This window comes from Anabrus simplex, chromosome 2, assembly GCF_040414725.1.
Source record: "Anabrus simplex isolate iqAnaSimp1 chromosome 2, ASM4041472v1, whole genome shotgun sequence".
NCBI classification, from domain to species: Eukaryota; Metazoa; Arthropoda; class Insecta; order Orthoptera; family Tettigoniidae; genus Anabrus; species Anabrus simplex.
The window spans coordinates 269,660,415-269,677,388 of NC_090266.1; the positions used below are offsets into that span (position 1 = coordinate 269,660,415).

Here is a 16,974-nt window from a genome sequence, read left to right on the forward strand (position 1 = left end):
CCTAGCATATAATAATATTTTTAAATAAATCCCTTCTTCCAATTCGCAATGAGCAAATTTATTTATATATTTATTTATAAATCCGATTTTTGACTTGACAATTTCCCAATTTTGAATAATAATAATAATAATAATAATAATAATAATAATAATAATAATAATAATAATAATAATAATAATAATAATAATAATAATAGGAACGACGTGCTCAGAAATAAGTTTTCATTATAACAACATTTGCCGTCGGGAACTTTTTCTTAGTCGAGTTCACTAGATCATAAATGTCCCCCATTATGTATTCATTCCGTTGCCCTTTTGAAACATTAGTTCCTACGTGGAGAATTACTGCTTTTTCATTCCCGCCGCATTCGTCGTCTATTATCCTGTTCAACTGTTCCGCTCCAATTCCCGACAGGTACACCACTTTCACTGACTTATTTTCCTGTCCTATATGCCGCGCGATAGAATCGTCTATCCCCATACAGTTTACAGATTTAATATTCTCCAGAGATGAATGAGTGCCTACATTTCTCATATACTCTTCCTATAACTTCAAATCCTGAGATTTGCTTCATTTATTTTCTGCTTAAGTTGTCGATTTTTGCTTTGTCGCTAGTCACATTCCCATTCATAAAACACTTGCTATATAACATCCTTTCCTTATCACTGTCCAGGGCCTGTAGCTTACCACACTTGAAATGACACCACATTCCACACGTATCACACTTAGCACCAGATCTTAAGTTCCTTCACGTTCATGTTCACTACCTCTTCTGAAGCTGGTTGAACAGGGCCCAGGTTTAACTCCAAGCCTCCTATAAAAAGTAATGTGGTAATGAGTGCCAACGATATGACACTTCCCGGGTAACTGCCTGCTGTAGGTCCGCATTCCAGCACACAATCCGCAGCCCCCTGCCTGCTTATCCATGTCCCGATTGCTCCTCGTCAAGCTGATACGGAAATACCCATCGCTGCACAAACACGTCTGCTCCCTTCAAAAGTCAACTAGCTATACATAACAGTTCACATCATTTCACTGACATCAACACACATCTAAAAATATTTAAGCATCGAAAATAAAAGTAAATCTCTGATTATTAAAAAAAACAATCGAAATGTACGTCGCAGAAAATCTAACGAAAGCAACCTCAATTGCCATACACATTTAAAAAATCACACACACACACACACCCCTCTTCACCCTACTGGACATGTATACTCCTTGCATTAGCGCTTAATAAAACCCACAGGAAGAAATTTCTGACTTAAGTGTCTGGAACGTCGGTTAGGATATTCTCATCTGTAGTAAATTCTCGAGACGGCGTTTTAGATCATCACTTCTCACTAAAAACAGCATCTTACAAGATACTTTCTAATTCAATTCCATACTTTATTTAACCAAAATCATTTACAATACGGAAAGTACATTTTATTTAACATGAAGCAGCTAAATAACCTACTCCCAGCCGGGCTGAGTGTCTCAGACGTTTGAAGCGCTGGCCTTCAGACCCCAACTTGGCAGGTTCGATCTTGTCTCAGTCAGGTGGTATGCTGCGTCAGCCTCGTGTCGGTAAATTAACCGGCATCCAAAAGAACTCCTGCGGGATTAAATTCCGGCATCTCGGCGTCTCCGAAAACCGTAAAGTAGTTAGTAGGACGTAAATCCGATAACATTATTGTGTTATCGGAGGCCAAGATTTAAATTCGAAGCAGGCCAACTTGATGCGAAGCAACAAAGTTAGGCTTATCCATATATCCATTTGACTGACGTTAGTTAGTTAATATGAAATAAACGAAGCCAATAAAAGACAGTGGCCTAGACGACATTGCGGCGAAGCTGAGTTGCTTATAAATACTAAAAATAAACAATTAAATTACAAAAATAAGCAATCAACAATAAAATACTGTCAATGCGTTACTTACCTCAGCTTCCCTATGGATTACTTCCAGTCGACCTTTCTCGGTCGGATCACTCACAATGAGGATGCGTTTCTCTAGGGCCTGAAACAAGAAACGAGTACAACGCATGAGAGTAAATAAGTCAACTAATCACTACACTAGAGCAGGGGGTCACTAACTGGCGGACGCCGGTCCGGATCCGGATTACGGAGCTTAGCCTTCCGGACCGACCGAACAAAGAATAAAATGTGAACATTTGAATAACTTGAGGGACTTTATATTAGCGATAGATTGGCCGAGATGACAGTCTTGCATATTCGCGCACGTCGGCTTGCAGTTATTTCCAAGTCAAAGCTGTTATTGAAGACGGTAGGAGTAGGAGGTTCTGAATTATTAGTGAGAACGTGTATTTTGTAGTTTGTGGCCGTAAGTGGATAGTGGGAAATACGGCCGCTAAAAGAAGAAAAGTAGATTGTGAAAATAAACAGTTTTCATTAGAATGGACTGATTTATATTGCTTCATAGCGACCGCGAAGCTTTACCTTACCTCTGTGTCCGATTCGTAAGGAAACGTTGCAATAATCAAAAGTTCCAGCACTGAAATACATCATGAAACCAAACATACAGGGTGGCGCACGAATAGTTGACACATTTAATTTCAGAATAACAACTTTATTTTTCACAGAACACTAATGAAATTTTAGACACAAGCAGCTTGGACCCTGGAAATACATTTCGCAGTATCACAGGTTCAACGTGGCCTCCACTTCGGCGGATAACCTCTTCGAAACGAGTACGCATGTTTCTGACGACTTTGCAGCACAGGTCTTCATGAATTTCACTGCAGAGCCGCACAATCCAAGCACGCATTTCCATGCGGCTTTGAGATCTTGAAGCGAAGAGTTTTTCTTTCAAATAGCTCCATGAAAATAAATCACAAGGATTTAAATCAGGGCTTTAAGAAGTCCATGAGAATCCGCCATTATTGTTGTACTGTGGGTAACGAAGGGACATTACACGATCACCAAATACTCCCCTCAAAAACTCAAGAACATGGTTAGCTGTGTGAGGTGTTGCAACATATTGCATAAACCACTGCGTATGAATAGGGATAGCGAGAATTTGGGGCATGAATTCATTCCCCAGCATGTCCATCCATGTATCGCTCTGCATTGACTGTCTGACTGAAGAAACATGGTCCAATTAACCCATGACTTGACAGGACTACGCAAAACCTCATTTTTTCTCCATACGTGTTTTCTTCATGAATAATGTGTTTTTTGTAGTCCAAAACCGCACATTTCGTTTATTAACTGCCCCGTTGAGATGAAAATAGGCTTCATCAGAGAACTAAGTATTAACAGTACTTCATCTTTATCTCGAGTCCATGAGGCGCACTGCAACATCTGCTGCCTGGGAAGATCTGTGAGCTTGTGTAGTACAGTCATTTTGTACGGGTACAACTGAGGGTCATCGTGTAACATTCCTTGAACTGAATGGCGCGATATTTCACTTCCTCTTGAAGCTCCCCGTGTTGACTTGTGTGGGCTGCGCTGCATGGCGACCCTCAGGAGACCGAATTGCTGGTGCACGTGGTCGCTTTTCTTCCTTCACTCTGCCTTGTTCTTCAAAGTTTCTGTATAAGCGAAGAATGGTGTTCCTTTGTGGTGCCCACCTAATCTGAAATACAGCTCGATATTTCCATTGTGCCGCCGTAACATTTTTGGATTCGCAATAAAAGATAACTGCATTGGCGCGCTGCAGAACGGAGAGTCGGCCGTGGTCGGCCATGACAGAAAGCTCACTGGAATGCAGGCATTTGGAGACAAAGCAGCAGTGTCACCTGTACAGATATATCAATGAAACAGGGAAGGTGTGAGCGAAATTTTAACAACATAGTACATAAGTTGCATTTTATATTTGCTTTCCAAATGTGTCAACTATTCGTGCGCCACCCTGTAGATGGTCTGCAGAACGGTATCCTTTTGGTAACACCCTTAGGAAAACAAAAATAGATGTCTTGCTTTCCATCTATTCTAAAGGTATATCAGTTATGAGTCGATGTATGACGCAACAAGAAAAGTGCAGTGAACCATGGATTTTGGGGAAACATATAAAGCCCTTTAACGACGCATATATGATTAAGGAGTGAATGTCGGGTGTTGCAGAGACATTATTTGAAAACAAAAGGGGTGTCATTGATCCTTTTAAATGTGTGTCAGTGTCAGCTTCTTCAAACAAAAGAAACACTAACGCATGAGCCCAACAAAATGGAAACACACTGTAAAGTGCTCTAAAAATCACGCCATATTTTGCTTTTGCGGTAGATTAGTCCTTTGGTAATGGGGACTGTACCGGCTGGTACACCTACACGCCGCACATTTGAATTTTCCGTCTTTAAGTACTCCTCTACAGGAGAAAATTTGAACTTTAACAACTGTATCAACTCATAAGTTTTCTCAGAAGATGTCACTACCGTAAATTTTGTGATTACGAAGTTGTCAATACTGTGTGGATTTCAACTTGTTTTGTTTTCCATTGATCAAGAAGTGTGGACATTCTCTTATAGATGTCTCTACTAAAAAACTATGATCATGCACCCTGGTGAGAAGTGAAGGAACTTTTCTTGAAGATATTTTGTACTCATAAGTTTTCCTATAACTAAATTTCGTTCTTTCATTTGTGGGTTGGCAATATTAAGATTTTCTTTCCGCCAGTTTTGAAGTTAGCCAATCAAATTTTTCTGTAATTAATTTTTGACCAATCGTGCCTTTCTTCTTCAATTTTGATGCGTAACTTTTAGCTAGCCAATAAAAGCCTGTGGATGTGGCTGTTTTATTCATGGAAGGTCTCGAATCTTCCCCGAGAGTATAAAAACTGCTGATTTTCTTGTCTCTCGGCCACTCGAACAACATCTAGCCTAGTGTATGGAAGTGTAGCAGGAGGCGGGAAGCGCCTCTTTCATCCGGCAGCAGCTCTTCAACAAGGTAATGGCCAATTAACATCTTTATTTCTCGCTAGCTCAGCAGTCTAGACCGCGGGGAAGGTCCGAAACCTTTACTATGTAACCTATCTTGAAACATGTAATTTGCCTTCGCTTTTGTAAAACTTCACATATCTTTAACTGTAAAACGGGGATAGAGAGTGCTTTACCCTCTTGAGCTCCCCTTCATTTCTGGTTTGAGGTGACTACGTTTTGTAACTGTTTCTTCCCTTCTGTAATGTCTTAAAGTTTTCTCATACGAGTCACCTCCATAGTTTGGGATTAGCCCCTGTTTCTTCGGCTTAGTGCTTAGGTTTTAAAAAGGTTTCATTTAGGAGTGCAAGTACACGCCTCCATTCTGTTTTGCATTTTGGGCCATTTACTTAACCTATTCTTTTTCAACGAAGGCCCAGTAGGTTGGGTACAAGATACCCCTGTTTCTTTGTAAGTGTGCCTTGAGGGCAGTTGATAGTAATGTTTGTTGTTGCCTTTGATAGGCTCAGAAATTTGAGAGCGGGTCAGCTCTTTCTTGTGTTTGAAAAGTGCCTCTGGGAGGCTTGAGGTTAAAAGTTGGGAGCAAGTGCTCCTTGAATGAGGGGGTTTTCTGCCCTTTCAACAAATGTATGCCTGGGTAAAGTTGGGCTAGTAGCTCAAGGATTGTAAATTGGGGCTCGAAGCCCAGAACTGGTTAAGATCCCAGAACTTGTGCTTTCGTTTGTAAAAGGTATATACCTGATTTTTGTTATTTCACCTAGTGAAAATATGTTAAATCTTGTTGTCTATTGAAAATATAATCTTCGGTTAAATTTTAAGTTTTGGTTTCATATTGTGGATAGACCCATTCCAGCCCGCACCTTCTTTCACCTCTGCATTCCACGGGTAACCCCGTAACAGGAACAACGCTCAGCTGTTAGTTTCTTTGCATTGCTTGGCTATAAAAAAGCGGAGTTCTTGGATGATTTGCTAACTGCGACAGTTTTAGAAAAAACACGAGAGGGGGGACGGACGGGCGGGCCGACAGACGGGCGGACAGACGGACGGGACCTGTACGAAGCTGTCATTAAAGTGATAAAATCTTACGAGCAGATTTATACAAATTATTACGATTACAAATGATGGTGTACCTGCTACTTTAAGTTCTAATAAATAATTAGTTCAATGAATGAAAAAAACACGATCCACAGTTGTTACCATATCAGTGCATCATCCATCAAAGCATTCTGTGTTGTAAATTACATTCTGAACTGCAGACAGCAATGCAACATGTTGTAAACATAGTTAAATTTATTCGTGCTAAATCATCACTCAGCCATCGTTTGTTCAGATAATTTCTTGATTAATCAAGTACTGAATGGGATGATTTACTGCTGCAGAGCATTGTACGATGGTGACGTAAAAGTGCTGTGAAGCAGAGGTTTTACACACTTTCGCAAGAAATAAAGGATATTCTATCTACATACAAACATCCATCGGCACAGAAGGACACTGAGTTACTAAAATTCATAACCCATGTAGCAACAATTGCCTTCTTAACAGACGTCTTTGCACGCATGAATGTACTGAAGAAGACATTGCAAGGAATGGGAAATATCGTGGCTGAATTAATATTGGACACAAGGATTTTCACAAACCAACTAAAGCTCTTTTTAACGGATTTGGCTGATGGAATGTCGCATTTTTCGAATCTAAAGGTCTGGATCAAAACTAACAATGAGAAAGACTGCAGCAAGTTCATTTGGATGATGACTAATTTATTAACTGAATTCCGGAACAGATTCAACGACGTTTCAAGTTTCAGCTACGTAGCACAGGTTCTAACATCTAATTACTCTTCGGAGCCTAATGGCGAATCGACCTGTGAAAGTAGTAGTTTTCAACAGCAACAGAGGCACTCTACAGCTGGAGATCATTGAGTTCCAAGAAGATACAGTTTTGAAACACACATTCAAAAATTTACCTTCACTTCTTACTCACTACTTATGAAAAATTTAGGTGCAAACAACTGCCTGAAAATAAATATACAGAACTCTAGAAGTTGGTAATAGAGTTATGTACGTTTTTTGGTTCAACACAGACTTGTGAATCTGCATTTTCAAAAATGGACTTTATAAAGAACAAATTACTAGTGACCACTTCCAAGATCGGCTTTCACTAACATACAGATTTCAAAAAGGGCCGATGACCTTAGATGTTAGGCCCCTTTAAACAACAAGCATCATCATCATCATCATCATCACCACATTTCAAAAAATTGTCACGTTTAGAAAATGCCATTTTCCCCACTGAATTATGGATGGTTAAATTATTAATATTATTTGTATGTGAAATTTGTACACAGTGCTAGGAATCCCATGAGAGATGGGGTCTGACATTCGACCGGCGAAAGGAGGTGTGCTGTGTTGCCATAGTTACCTCCGCCTGCAGCATATCATCATTTAATCCAATACAGGCTGACAGTTTAATGAAATATGTCCTAATGGAATTCAACAAACTTCGACCTGTTCCTAAACTTCTGCTATTAGTTTCAGCATTTAAGTGAGAACAGAACACTACCCACACTGATAGTCGTATTATTTAGCGCATCCTCTCTCCCAAGATGCCAGTACACCTGGTATACTAATCAAGGAGATAACTCGATAGTTGGTGCAATCCTTCCTGTTCCCTTGCTTGTAGATAGATGCAATTACTGCTTTGTCCAATCTGAAGGTACCTTACCAACACTCCATGCTAATATTTTACTCTACCAGGTGTATGCATAAGTCTTTTCCGGTTTCACTAAGAGATGGCGCCAGCGAACAGTACGCAGCATATGAATTTGACACATACGTCAGTTTGTTCGTCTAACACTGACCTACCAACAAACACAAGCTGAGTCCGCCAAAAACTAGCGTCTGTGTTGTATCGTTCAGTGATCATGTCGACGTTTGTGTCTGAAAAAGAACATTTGCGGCACGCATTGCTTTTCTTATTTAATGAGAAGGAAAAGGCTGTGGAAAGTCATCGTTTGTTGGTAGAAACATATGGTGAACACGCCACATCGATTCGAACACGTGAGAGATGGTTTCGCTCATTTAAACGTCGTGATTTCATTGTGAAAGGCAGTGAGCGCTTTGGATGATGACCCAACTCAAACTCAACAGCAATTGGCACGAGCATTACATGTGTCACAAGAAACAATCAGGAGACGTTTACGAACAATGGGGAAGATCTGCAAACTCGGTAAATGGGTCCCACACGATTTTAATGAACGGTAAATAGAAAATCGCTAAGTCAGTTGTGAAATGCTGCTTCAACGCCACGAAAGAAAATCATTTCTATACCGAATTGTGAAAGGTGACGACAAATGGATTTATTTTGAAAACCCGAAGCGGAGAAAATCGTGGTTGTCACCAGTCCTTTAACACCAATGCCTAATCACTTCGGCAAGAAGACCATGCTTTTTGTCTGCTGGGACCAGTACGGTATTGTGTATTATGAACTCCTTAAGCCCGACGAAACCGTTAATGCACAACGCTGTCGCCAACAAATGATTAATTTAAATCACGCATTGATCGAAAGACAGCCGGAATGGGCCAGAACACATGGCAAAGTGACTTTATTACACGACAATGAGCGGTCTCACACAGCAAAACCAGTGAAAAACACCTTGAAATCGCTCGGATGGGACATCCTTCCGCACCCGGCGTACTCCCCGACCTGGCGCCATCTATCACATCTTCGAATCAATGGAGCACGCGCTCGCAGAGCAGCACTTCAGCAATTTCGAGGATGTTGGAAAATGGCTCTACGAATGGTTTGCCGAAAAATACAAACAGTTTTCCTTGCATGGTATTCGTAACTTACCGGAAAGATGGGCGAGGTGTGTACAAGCCGAAGGCCAATATTTTGAATTTAGAAAAAAGTTTCCCTTGAAAATGACGTGTTTTCTTCACCACAAAAAACCGGCAAAAAATTGTATGCATACACCTGGTGTGAAGCCATTCCATCCCTGCCTTCCCACTATACTTCACCATTTCAGGTCTAATTTCATCTATACCAAGCTCGATAGCTGCAGTCGATTAAGTGCGGCCAGTATCCAGTATTCGGGAGATAGTGGGTTCGAACCCCACTGTCGCCAGCCCTGAAAATGGTTTTCCGTGGTTTCTCATTTTCACACCAGGCAAATGCTGGGGCTGTACCTTAATTAAGGCCACGGCCGCTTCCTTCCCACTCCTAACCCTTTCCTGTTCCATCGTCACCATAAGACCTATCTGTGTCGGCGCGACGTAAAGCAACTAGCAAAAAAAAAGTCATCTATTCCTGTTGCTTTACGACAATGAAACTTATGTACCACCCTTTCCACTTTCTCATGCGTAATTTCACCAACATCATTTTCCTCCTCCCCATGAGCTCGGTTGTTCACGACACCACCAGGAAGACTTCTTTTACGTTGCGAAAATTATCAAAATACTCCCTCCACCTGTCCAATGATTCCTTGTAATATATTATGAGTTCACCTGAGATACCAAAACACTGTTCATTTTCTTTTTCCCTCCCTTCCTAAGATCATCTATTACTGTCAATAAAGGTTTCCCTGCTTCTTGACCTAGCCTTTCCAGGTGATTACCAAAATCTGCCCATGACTTCTCCTTGGATTCAACAACTATTTGTATCGCTCTGTTTCTTTCATCTACGTACAATTCCCTCCCTGCGTCAGCCTTTACTTGGAACCATTTCTGATAAGCCTTCTTTTTACGTTTATAAGCTGCTCTCACCTCATCATTCCACCAAGATGTTCGGTTTTTCCCATCTTCTATTCGAATTAAATAAAAAAATGTTTTCACTGTTAAACATTACGTAAAAAATCATTTCATAGCTTCGTGTCTGTCGTGTCTCCGCACCTCAATTTAATATAATACTTCGAAAATGGACATTCATATTATATAGAGCATGCATATAGAGCATAGAGAAAGCCAATGCATACGGAAGATATCAGGATACAAGAAGAACCATGATCGCGAGTGTAGGATCAGGAGCAATACTGAAATACGTCAATACACTTAACCCGTCAATGGTGTTATAAGAACAAAGCGCTTGAAATTCTGCAGTCATATAAAACGTAGGGATTCAACCAGACTAACCGACAAGATACTGACGTACTACGAGAAGCTCCGTCCGAAGTATGGATACGCCAGATACATTGACAGAATCAGCGGAGACCTGAAACAATTTGATTGATTGATTGATTGATTGATTGATGATTGATGCTTGTTGTTTAAAGGGGCCTAACATCTAGGCCATCGGTCCCTAATGGTACGAAATGAGACGAAATGAAATGACGAATTAAAAACCCAAAATCCTCCACTGAACACAATTCAAAACGTGAGGACGAAGAATGAATGAATGGATGGATGGATATGAATTTAAAACGATCAGTGGAACCGACCCAAAGTGCCTCACATGCACAGAAGCTGGCGTAAAACAATAGTATTACTGACCAAGGGACTGCTTCTATAGCATGATACTGAATATCGATGATGCTTGTAGTCGAAAGGAGTCCAAAATCCAAATCATCGGCCCCTCATAATGGTACTTATCGCTAGAAAAGTAGAACCATGGTATTTGTCATGTGGCGGTACTAATCAAGAGTAGCGTAGACTCGCGGTATTGCACACATTATGGTACTACTCACAGGTAATGAAATTCGCACATGTATTACAGACCTACCGTGTTTCGCACCGGGCCGATGGCCTTCGATGTTAGGCCCTTTAAAACAACAAGCAAGCATGTTTCGCACCAGAGTACTGCAGAGAGGCCCAGCCCATGAGCTGCTTCAGCAGTAGTCTGCAATGGGCTTTGAAAGACTCGAACAAATGAAGCCCGTGACGTCATCGCACGGGCTAAGGCTCTATAAGATGGGTATGCTTAGCCGCCATTTTGGTTCATACATCCTCAATGGGCCATGTGATCAAACTCTAGTTTCTCCTACGAGCGCACGCTTCGTCACATTGAACGTATTGCTTTAATCACCGCGTGCAGGGACGGAATAGTGCTATATTTGCGTGGATATTTATTACATAATGATCGGTTGTTCTGCACCTAATTGTAGTAATGTCTCTACTGCGGGATACAGGTTGTTTCGATTCCCTTCTGGTCTGCGTTATGCATCCACTCCCTGTGCTACACCTTCTACTTCAACTGCTGACTTAAACCTGCATTCAGCTCCCACTGACAACACTACATCCCTTAAATCAGTCACATTGATCATTCAATATTCAAACTCCGGGAACAGGACTTCAACATCCAAACAACACAGTTATGATATTTGTCAAAACTAACTTCACATGGCAGAAATAATTTGTTTTACGTTGGTGGTAGTACAACAGGGGCTGCCTGGCCCAGGCGGTAAAGGCGTGCTCCGTTCGCCCGGAAGGACGTGGGTTCGAATCCCCGTCAGGAAGTCGTAAAATTTAAGAAACGAGATTTCCACATCCGGAGGTGCATATGGCCCTGAGGTTCACTCAGCCTACACAAAAAATGAGTACCAGGTTAATTCCTGGTGGCAAAGGCGTCCGGGCGTAGAGCTAACCACTCTACCCCATCACGTGCCGAGGTTAACAATGGCGGAAGCCTTTACCTTCCACTGCTCCAAGGGCCTTCATGGCCTGTATGGAGGTGACTTAGCTTTGTTTGGTAGTTCAGCAAATGCAGTTTAGTAAACCAAGATCTGTGGTAGGCCTACATGGTTTTAAACTATGAGCTTTCTGACTCAAGCTCTGAAATATTAAAAATGGGGTGGTTTAAAGAAACCAAATTTTGAAGTTATGAAATTAATTTGTAACTGTGAGGTCTTATATAAGGATTATAAGCATTATATAATGCAAAATGGTGCAAATCTTGTAACGGAGAAAAGTTTGAATGATTAATGCACCAGTATATGTTCTCCAACATGCTGAAATTTAAAAGAAAAAATTGTTACACACTTCTTCAAAATTCGATCCTATACCGTTGTGGACTTTTTAAAAAAATGTACGGAAACGAGGTGAAATATATGGAACTGTTTCGGAAAAGAAGAGAAAAATGTAAGCAAGGAATGGAATGTTATTGTTTTGTAAATACTGTACGGTAATAAAAGGAGACAGTAAATTTGTAAAAATTACTTAAATATCTTTTTTTTTAATATGCTGCCTGAGCAAGTTAACCAATGTTGCAAACCTTTGAAGTTTAATAAGCTGAGTCGTGTTGAGAAATCATACTACTTCTCCTCAAAGCAGAGGAATCTCTGTAAAAAGAAGTACTGTTAACTTCGCCAAAGTCAAAAATTGTCAATATTCTCCACACCTCGTGGGTCACTCCCCGTACAAGTCACTGGTAACTGATTATCACTGCAATACTTCAGGTTGGGAGAGAAGATTCAGCTATAGAAGTAGTTACTCTATTCCTATTTTCTTCCCGAGTGTAGTTTATAATAACGTAACATTTGTTTCATGAACGTTCGGTTGAACAAACTAAAATCCTCTGTTCATTACAACTGCATAAGCTGATGAGATTCATAACACTCACTAAAACCGAGCTCCATAGCTGCAGTCACTTAAGTGCGGCCAGTATCCGGTATTCGGGAGATAGTGAGTTCGAACCCCACTGTCGGCAACCCTGAAGATGGTTTAACGTGGCTTCCCATTTTCACAAGAGGCAAATACTGGGGCTGTACCTCAATTAAGGCCACGGCTGCTTCCTTCCCTCTCCTAAGCCTTCCCTGTCCCATCGTCGCCATAAGAGCCATCTGTGTCGATGCAACGTAAAGCAACTTGTAAAAAAAACACTTACCAAAAATTACGTTTATTTTGCACATAGAATGTTTTTTAAAATACTAGTAAATAAGAAAAGGGACTAAATTTTTAGAAGAAAGAAATACAGTTTAAGAATCCCAGTTACTTGGGTGTGTTCGTCTTCGTACATCACATTTCAGCATTATTTTTGTTCGAAGAATATTTTTCTTATTATTTTGACAACATTGAAAATAGCGCTGAATCATTTTTACCCAAGTATGAAATACCGACTGAGATCATGGGGTATCAAAATCATCTATCACAATTTATATATCTTCAACATTGAACGATTACCTCGTCAAATTCCACGATTTAAGAATGACAGTAGCCTATATCAATACCACGGTTTCCCTCATTTCGTTAGACGGTACCGCGGCGCATAGCTTACGAACAACCTGTCTACTTAATAATATAATAGTAAAAAACGATTTATTAGTAAGCTATTTTTCTAATATTTCTCCAGTGAGAGTACATGCCTAGTTTGTTTGTTTATTATAAGGTAAATTATCAACGACCTTGCTTTTACAATCACCGTCTCGAGTAAAAATTACACAATAATGTACGAAATACACTAATATTTATGTTGAGCAACCGTTTGAGTAATACTGAGAATGAGTATTTTTACAGTATGTTAGTTTAGCATTATTTTCTAGCGTCGAGAAAAGTAAAAAAGGGTGATATATAAGGCTGGGGCGGTCAACTGCCTTACCAACGTAGTGCAGGAATGAACCATAATGGCGAGCGAGCATACCTAGTCTTTAGAGAGCCCTAGCACGGGCCGGTCTGAGCCAGCGCTCTGTCATTCGTACGCGTGGGCCAAGGACAGCGCTGTGGTAGTTCTATGGGCTGACTGCTTCAATGTGTACAGTGTAATGCGTATCAGCGGAGTGCATTGCATTACGGTCGAGTGGAGCCGATCAAATTTGCTGTGGTTTTCAGTTTGACTTCTCCGTCTATCCTGTTATCGGAAACGAATGTTGACTGTAGTTCTAAAAGAAAAGAAACCGTGGCAAAAATCGTTAATTAAAATACGAAGCAACAAACGAACTAAAAACCGCACTATACAGGACTCCTGAACCGGATCCTAAACTTAAAAGTCGTATTTGGTTGGTATTCAAGCCTGCATTTGACGGTGATGGGAAAGACGTTAATTTTGTGTGCTATACGATCTGCGGTGAAGTTTATGTACACACTAGCAGTTACCCGAGGCTTCTCACGTGGATTTCGTAATTTGATAAAAGTAATCGTTCCTCGATACTGTACTAAGACATTATCTGAAAATCCCTTAAGTATAAAACCTCACTGAAAAACTGAGTTTCATTTACCCCAGAAACTCCTAGTAAACCAAGTTTATGGTATTAACTTTTGGGACTGAGATGACCATGCGACAATGCGACATAGAACTGCACACGTAAGAACGTCTTCTCTCAAGTAAAAAAAAAAAAAAAAAAAAAGAAAATAATTTAAACGAGATTACAAATACGTATTTCCATATCTGTAACATCTTCAGGTTTTGAGATATAAGTATCCGCATAAAAAGAATTCAACCCCTTTATCAGCACTTCCTCCACCCCCACCTACGTGGATTTTCCGAGAAAAAAAGAGAGACATGTCTATTTTTTTTGCTACTTGCTTTACGTCGCACCAACATAGATAGGTCTTATGGCGACGATGGGACAGGAAAGGCCTAGGAGTGGGAAGGAAGCGGCCGTGGCCTTAATTAAGGTACAGCCCCAGCAATTGCCTGGTGTGAAAATGGGAAACCACGGAAAACCATTTTCAGGGCTGCCGACAGTGGGGTTCGAACCTACTATCTCCAGAATACTGGATACTGGCCGCACTTAAGCGACTGCAGCTATCGAGCTCGGTCTCTTTTTATTTTTAAAAGAGATTATAAATACCACTTCACGTCTGTAACATGTTAAGTTTTGACATCTATTGTAGATATGCTTAGCGATTATGTGTACAAATTTTGGTTGGCAGCTGTGCCCAAACGTACACGCATAATCGCGCTGCTGTAGAACCCTGAAGCTGGCGTTGCCATGGTTACGGCAGTTCATTTCCTTATCGGATTCCGAGAGCAGGGGTAGTTTGGTGCCAATATCTCCATATCGGTCGGTTTTAGGGCCTTAAAAATGGTTATCGGGCCCATAGGGCTTACCGAGATTTGTTCTTTGTGTCAAGGGGCTTAAAACGAGCTTAGTCTCGTCCTCGCACGACAAATTCGATATTTCGCCCATATTAGCCTATTATTATATCTCCCCCGTCGCCCTCCACCTCGAACTGTTTTGAAAATAAGATACAGCCCATGTCTCCAAGGGATAATGTATATTTACATTAGTAAAATGATTTTTTAGAATCGGTCCAGTAGGTTCTGAGATTACCCTCCAGATATACACAAACTAACAAAATTCGTGCTCTCTCTTTATTATATTAGTGTAGATTAAAGGAGTCGGACTGATTTTGTCTTTTTATGATTAGATAAAAAACTTACGATGAACAAGGTGTGCCTGAATGACGAGCATTCTAATGTTTCCGTGTCATTTGACTCCACGACCGGCTCCATGGCTAAATGGTTAGCGTGCTGGCCTTTGGTCACAGGGGTCCCAGGTTCGATTCCAGGCAGGGTCGGGAATTTTAACCTTAATTGCCTAATTTCGCTGGCACGGGGGCTGGATGTACGTGTCGTATCCATCACCATTATTTCATCCTCATCACGACGCGCAGGTCGCCTATGGGAGTTAAGTCAAAAGACCTGCATCTGGCGAGCCGAACATGTCCTCGGATACTCCCGGTACTAACAGCCATACGCCATTTCATCAGACTCCACGACTATGCCACAACCCGCCAAAGTAATGAAATTTTCTTCGTGGACTGACGTTCATGATGCTCCTATTACAACAGGTGAGCTGGAAAAATATTTAAAGCAAAATTGTGGAATGGAAGAAGATAGATATAGCGTCTTATTGGAGAACAAATGGACAAAACTATCCAAAATTTCACCAGATCGCTAAGAAAGTAATATGTATGAAAGCATCAAGTTCACCTTCAGAGAGAAATTTCAGTTCAGCGGGCTTCATTCAGAACGCACGGCGGTCTCTTCTACAACCAGACAATGCTGATGCTCTTCTCTTCATTCACAGTAATTCCATTCCACCACATAAACAATGGCCAATAAACTACGCACACTAAGTAAAAGCTATGTTCAGGTTTGTTTTTGTTGTTGGCATATTGCACGTCATTTCTGTTTATATGTTATTTTGAGGTAAACGCGAATGAAGTCCTATGAATATGCTTCGTGTTATTTAGATTAATTTTCAGTAAACTTGATGTCAATTGCAAACGAATATTAGTTTATATTAAAGTTTCCGTTTGTTTTCAATTATTATTATTATTATTATTATTATTATTATTATTACAATGCAGGAGAAATCTCTAGCGTTTAATTTCAAAATGCGATTAGCCCACTTTAAAATATGTTATTAGCGTACGGTAATACGTAGAGGAATGATCCGAATAGTAGTGTCACGTGAACATTTCGTTGTGCACGGCGCAAATGTTATTGTGGAGAAGTACTCAAGGTTATTCTACTGAGCCCGCTCAGTGCGGTGGACTGCGGTGGGCTGTATGAGACCAGTGCTGTGGGCAGTACGCTGCCGCGTAAGAAGAGAACGGCACTGCACGGGCTGGGCTGTCAGAGCCCGTGGGTTTGAAGTGCTGCGCGGTGGGCCTGGCTGCAGGACTCTGTTTCACACATTGCGGCGCCATTGACAGGCAACGCAAATCTATGGTGTTCATCACCTAAGTGTACTAACCACAGGGACTCGTACTATCCCGTCGTGTTCCTCATATAGTGGGTACTAATCGTAGGAAAGCCAGACACATGGGTTCCGTCAACCCACGGTGTCGCTCATATAGTGCTACTAATCACAGGTACTTAAAAGCCGTCGCGCTCTCATTTGCTACTAATCACAAACCTATTTGGTACCAACATAATGGTACTACGCGCAAGGAAAAGCGACCCATGGTGTTCCCCGCGTGGTGGTACTAATCACAAGGAGTTTCATGGTTCTAATATAATCATCCCTTGGTCGCCCCTTTTAGTCGCCTCCTACGATAGGCAGGAGATATAGTGGGTGTATTCTTCGTCGGCGTCCCCCACCTAGAGGGGGTTGTATGTTTCGTCCGCGAGAGGTATTTTATTTCCCTCAAATCCGCCGACAAGGACCCCCTATCCGCCACCTGGGACACGTCACGCGGGAGTATCACCTCTCCCCCTCCTAC

The 16,974-nt window shown here is 41.1% G+C and overlaps 1 protein-coding gene across 2 annotated transcripts in view; it reads right to left on the minus strand.

The window, feature by feature from the left end:
* LOC136864045 (oxysterol-binding protein-related protein 9) overlaps window positions 1–16,974 on the minus strand; it is an 830,446-nt gene that overhangs the window by 537,488 nt on the left and 275,984 nt on the right. For both annotated transcript variants that reach the window (XM_067140573.2, XM_067140572.2), the window contains exon 4: window positions 1,924–2,001. In XM_067140573.2, the coding sequence (XP_066996674.1) occupies window positions 1,924–2,001 (78 nt within the window). The remainder of the gene's footprint in view (window positions 1–1,923; window positions 2,002–16,974) is intronic.